Source organism: Bos mutus, chromosome 1, assembly GCF_027580195.1.
Source record: "Bos mutus isolate GX-2022 chromosome 1, NWIPB_WYAK_1.1, whole genome shotgun sequence".
Classification (NCBI taxonomy): domain Eukaryota; kingdom Metazoa; phylum Chordata; class Mammalia; order Artiodactyla; family Bovidae; genus Bos; species Bos mutus.
This window is the reverse complement of record NC_091617.1, coordinates 72,239,532-72,245,531: the sequence shown is the minus strand read 5'-3', so window position 1 is coordinate 72,245,531 and position 6,000 is coordinate 72,239,532. Positions and strand designations below refer to the sequence as shown.

The following is a 6,000-nucleotide window of genomic DNA, read 5'->3' as shown; positions in this document are numbered from 1 at the left end:
ACTGGGAAAAGCCAGTGGCTGAACTGCAAAAGAATAAACATTAACTTCTGGAATTATTGACTGGAGTGGTGCTACAGAAATGGTCTTTTATCCTGGTTGGGAAAAAAAACGTCCCCCAAACCGACACTGGCAGGTGTAACAGAAAAGGAACTGAAATCTATTCAGCCTGTGATGTAGCCAAATGCAGGCAAAGCCCATTAAATGCTAAACTGACTGAAATTACCTTCTAAGGCATATAGTCCTAAACCACAGGGAAAGCCGCTGCCTATGCCAGGTGTTGTGGGAGGCCTGTCTTCCCACTCAAATCAAGGGAAGCAACTCCAGAGCTCAAACCAGCTCCCCAGCAGGAAGTCTGTCGTGCACATACATGGCCACGCCAAGTGAGAGGCCCCTTGCCCATCAAATGCCAGGATCCAGCCCTGGAAGAGGTGCTGTGGATCAAAGTACAACTTCGAGTCAAACTCAGGAGAAGCTTCCTTGGCCTATTTCCCCAGGAAGATTTCCAAGAATTACCTCCAAGTTTTATTTTGAAGAGAGGACATTACAATCACCCAAGGAGGGAACACCGGGCACAGAAGTTGCGGACAGTAGAGGAACACTGAGTTCATTCAATGGACAAACTGATGAGCTACTGAGAACTTTGAGCACTGAAGTAATGACACCACCAGTGTTTCCAGTCCTTTGGATTTTGAATCCATGAAACAAGTCAGGAACCTGCTGTCCTAAGTGGCAGCTTCCAGATCAAAGTCACAGAACCCTGGCTTACAGGGTTTGGCCATTCAAAAGCAGGTTATCCACCGGAATGAGATATGCTTTTCTTCCTCCATGGAGGGGAGGATTCCAAGGCCAGGGCACAGCAGGGATCTCTCTGTGCTTGGAGAGTAACCACAACCCCAACTTGGCATGGGGACAATCTCAAACTCCTAGGACTCCCTCTGTCCTCTCCTGCAATATACACCTGGAATTGATGGAGGGGGAAGAGGATGGAGAGACAAGCACAACTGTACCACCACCAGCAGGCTGTGGTGCAAGGGACAGGATCAACCCACACTGAATGGAAGGAACTTGGGCTCAAACTAGGTCTTACACCATGCAACCATCCACATGGCTCACAGAAGACACAGAGCTCCTGCAGAACCTATGATACAAGGAAAGCCCTCCCACCCAAACAGAAGGCCAGGTACAGCCTGCCCTCTCTGGGATTCCTATGGTCAGTAGTTAGTTCCAAGTTTTCCCACTCCATGGACTGCTCTTTTCACATTCATGGGTGCCACTTCACCTCAAGTGTACCATGGCGTACATGGCATTAGCTTTTAGTTTGATCTTCCTAACTATCAATAAATTCTGAGTCCCTAGTCTTCTATTTCACCATTTCCCTCAGATCTCCTGATACTAACATTTGGCTCTACAATGCATCTGACTGATGGGTTACCATGGGCTGGTCACAGACATGTGACATGTGGAAAGCTGCATTGTTTTCTTGAAAAATTCAAAGTTAAAAAAAAGAAACAGGAGAAATATTAAGCAGGAAAATAAATCCAGAGTGGGCAGTATTCATGTAACTGAAGAGCAAACAGATGTATATAAAGACACAGAAAAAAAGACATGTTGTATCATTCATTTAAATCTTTATTTTGATCAGCTTCAATCAAAAAAAAATTCATAAGGTTATTTACAGTGCTGAATGTACAATTTGAATGTATGCCTTTTTGACATCAGGGTACCATTCTTGAGCAGCAATACAATTTTAAAAATATAAAGATGCAGTATCATTTCTGATATAAAGTTACTTAAAAAAATCCAAAGTCTTAGTGAATTCACAAATCATAACAGAAAGTAACTATTAATTTAATGTGCACATAATTACCAAATCTTAATGCATTAAAAATATGTGTAAATGCCCACAGACTGTACAAAAATTAACATTTTGTTAAAAGTTCCCAACCACCTCCCACCACAAATATACAAAAGTCTATTTTCAGATATGTCAAAACTGCATGCATGAAATCTTAGAATGTTTTCTAAAGCTGGAATTCTGCTCTTCTCTAGACACTGCCATTTTGGGAACAGAGTACATAAAGGCTGATATAATTTTCCATGCCTTTGAAACTGTGCAGTTATTTTCTTAAACATGGGAAACAAAATAAATAGTAAAAACTGCAACAGTTTTATTTAAATGCAAGTAGAATTTGGAAAGCTTTCCAATGTAGGGATTACAAAACTAATATAAAAAGTTTTTATTTTATTGTTGGCTTAGCCACTTTTTATTCAAGCATTATTTGCAGCATCGCTTTACAGCAGTTGGTGCTAAAAGTTACAAAACATATAGTTACCACTATTTATATTTGAGGGAGGGGAAAAAAAAAAACTTTAAACAACCCTGAGGGAGACACACATTAAAAATCTTGTTATTTATTTAAAAAGTTAAAAAGTTACATATTATTTAACAATTACTTTTCTGGACATTTCTGTCCTTTAAGTATATGCATAAATAAAATTTAAATCAGCAATATTTATTAATCTTAATACATCAAAATAATATATGTACAGATTTTAAAATTTAGATCTGTATACACTCAAATAATTTAATGTGAAATTCAGAATCGAAATTACTATGTAATGGTGACCTACAGAGAGAGGACTCTATCTATGGCACTGAACAGGACCCACACCTGAACTCACAGACATTCTTCAAATCACATTCTGGAAGCCATCCAATAACCACCTGAACAACCCACCCTGTCTATATTCAAATCTAACCTCCTACAAATGCTTTGTCTACCTACCTAAAAACCTCATTCCTCTGAAAACAATATGGGAAGATGTGATATAAAACCCTTATAAAATCTAAAAGTTAAAAAAGGGGGGAGGGTGTCAAAAATATAGCTCTTTTATGATCATGCTCTTAAGGATGTTAAATACAATCTAATAATTGGATTTTAAGCTGCTACTTAGCAATTAATTATATGCTTCAGTATTTAAATCAAAGGATACACTCATATGTATTGAAAGTGAATTGAATGTGGAAATTATAAAATGATTAAAAGAGTAACTATAGAAAAAAGTGCTAATTCACAGCTCAAGAGGTCTAAGATGCATAGCTTCATAGAATCATTCATGGAACAACTGTTCTTATCATCTAATGTGTATTAATATAGTATCATACTTTTTGATGGAAAACTTCGATTATGTTTTTGTAAGAATCATCAGTGGCCATAGCAGTAACAGTGATCCTGAGTGTAACTTACATTTTTCTACAGTTACCAAACATCATCAGGTCTCTGCAGCATAAAAAATGAGAACCATGTGGTTCTACGGTTCTGGGTAACATGTGATCAAATTGGTAAATATGTATCAGGAAGATAATGATCAGCTAGAAGCAGAAAGCACAAGCATGCTACTGGTCAAGGAAGAACAAAGGATAAGATCATACAGTCTTAGTAGTTTAGTAGCTACTTTACAGCAGTATCAGTTTTCCTGTTTATCAGAACTCGGCTTTGCCAAACTACTGGATCTTACCTATAAAGACATTTTTAAATCACCTTAATTTTGTTTAGAATTTAAACGCTAACCAGGAAAAACAGAAAGGTGAAAACCATGTTCCACATTTCTTTTGGCTCAATGAATGTTTTTTTTTTTTTGAACTTCATTTTTTTTCTCCCAGAAATTTCCACAACCCAGTATGTTCATTTGCAAACACTCAATCCAAAATAGGTACGCTCTGACCTGTGGCGCCACCTAATGGCATAAAACAAACTCACCAGGTTCATACTGGTTTGAAAAAAAAGCAGTCATTCAAAGCTGCTCATTTTCTAAGCCTCATTATTGACAGGAGAGACCTACATCAAACCTTTAAAATTTTAAGAGGGAAAATTCTAACTCCAAAACTAAAACACAAAAAACCAAAAGACAATTATCCTATGTCTTTAGGTAATAAGAGACGTAAATAAAAATAAAAAGGCATTTAAAATAATATAAAACCTGAGAGGGGGTAAAAAACAGGTATGAAGGGATATTAGAAAGACAGATCTACATCTACTGCCAAAAGAAATAAGCTTTCTTCCTACTGAAAAATATTTAAACATATAACTAAAGCAAATTACACTACTGACACCAGACGTAGTCCAAGATGCACTTAATAGCTTTGAGGGACATCTCAAGAAGGCAGTGAAGCACCTTGCTGATAGAAAAATAAAACCCAGGCAGTCTGTACAGAAAATATAAAACCATAAATGGAAATTACCTGAGTTGTTCTATAAGCAACACCCTAGACTCACTCCTAACTCTAGGCTATCAAAGGGAACTGGTGTATGTATACAAAGTTTTCTTTGGGAGAAATACTGAAATCAAATGAAAACGGGCTTTTTACCTATTTTCATTGGAGGCTAACTAACACCCATTTTATTTATCAATCACAAATTTAGGGACTGTATATAAATGATGACTTTTTCTAAAAAGGGGGCTGTGAAAATAAAGGCATAAACTAATAAGTCTTAGAAAATAATATCTAAACACCTTTCAGATACCAACTTTCTTCTCTACCCTATAGAGTATCACTGGAGGGTAACAAGGAAGCAAGTTCTGGAAATATAATATTTTAGAGTTACTGAATGAAGGTATAGGACTTTATAGATAATTAATTATTTAACTGGCAGGCCAATTTCTTTTTGTTTTTGTTTAAAAAAAAAACCTCTCAATCAGCTACTATATTGGAAGGGTACAAACTGAAAGGGTGCCATTCTGACACACAGGATCAGATACAGTCCTACATTTACACTCTCCTCAATACTGCTACTAGAATGCCACTGAGCCCGATTCACTGCTAGGTTATGGTGATGATCTGACATGACCCATTCTCCTTTACTAAAGCTTTAGCTTCTGTTGTTGTTTGAGGTTTTGGCGGCCATTCTGGGTCAACCAAGAGCTCCTGAGCCAGATACATGTACTTGGCCTTTGGCATCTTCTTCCTACAGTTCAGGGCCCAAGACAAGCAGCATTTCTCCCACCAATCCATCGACTCCTAAGAACATAAGGAAAAAAAGGTACACCCAGTAAATTAAGAGCTGCTGTTTTTAACAGTTTTGTTAAAGCATAGTTCATCAGCACAGAAAAATAAGAGGAAATGACTTCTGAGCGCAAGAAATCATGAAAAAAAAAATGCTTTAAAAAGTCAGCTTTCAATTAATTAGGAACATTATTTTTTTTAAGAGTACAGTTTTAAAATTATCTATGTCATTTACTTCATTTTATTTAGTTCTATGTTCCTATCTCCTCTTGTACGCATACACATTTAAAAAATAACTTGTATAACTGGAGGCTATGATTCCATTACATAAAACATCTAATGTATTGAGAATAACTTTAAACTATTCAGAAAGAGAAAAAATTGTTAATATTATATGAAAGCCCCAACTATCTTTTGGTGCTATTGCTTCTAGCAACTTAACCACCAGATCATTTTTGGAAGAAAATGGTATAAAGATACCACTGCTACTGTTAGCATCAGCTTTCAAAGTATTATTTAAATATTGTTAGGTCAAAATCAGAGCTTAGATCATGTTTAATGTCTATCACTTCTTTTAAAACCACATTCTCATTAACATAAAAAAACAAATTTATTTTATAACGATGGTTTCCCCTTGGTCCTCCACAACTGGAAAGAGAGGTATAAAGTAAGTACTATTTCTTAGTAATACTTCACTATAAAAAGCTCTGCTGTCACAGAAATCCTTCTGATCAATCCTAATGTTTTTACTGAATGTGATCTTAGATAGTTCTTGGAGAACAAGAAAGCAGAGTTCCTGGTTACTGTACAAAAAATGTAAATTCAATACAGGTCCTCAGAATTTGTCTTAATTGAAACTGGAAATAAAACCAAATGACTATACTGAGATCTGTAGTTACTTTCATCTCTGAAGAACAGTCAATCCTTAAATTACTTTGACTGTTTCTTCTACAAAGAAAATTTAAACCCTAGGTTGTTTTGTTTTGCCATCAACA

General features: G+C 36.2%; 1 protein-coding gene across 4 annotated transcripts in view; it reads right to left on the bottom strand.

Moving 5' to 3' along the window:
• Positions 1-1,616: 1,616 nt before the first annotated feature.
• The window catches only part of ATP13A3 (ATPase 13A3), a 79,458-nt gene continuing 75,074 nt past the window's right edge, over positions 1,617-6,000 (bottom strand). For all 4 annotated transcript variants that reach the window (XM_070371505.1, XM_070371524.1, XM_070371512.1 and 1 more), the window contains one exon: positions 1,617-5,020. In XM_070371505.1, the coding sequence (XP_070227606.1) occupies positions 4,823-5,020 (198 nt within the window). In that variant the 3' untranslated portion in view covers positions 1,617-4,822. The remainder of the gene's footprint in view (positions 5,021-6,000) is intronic.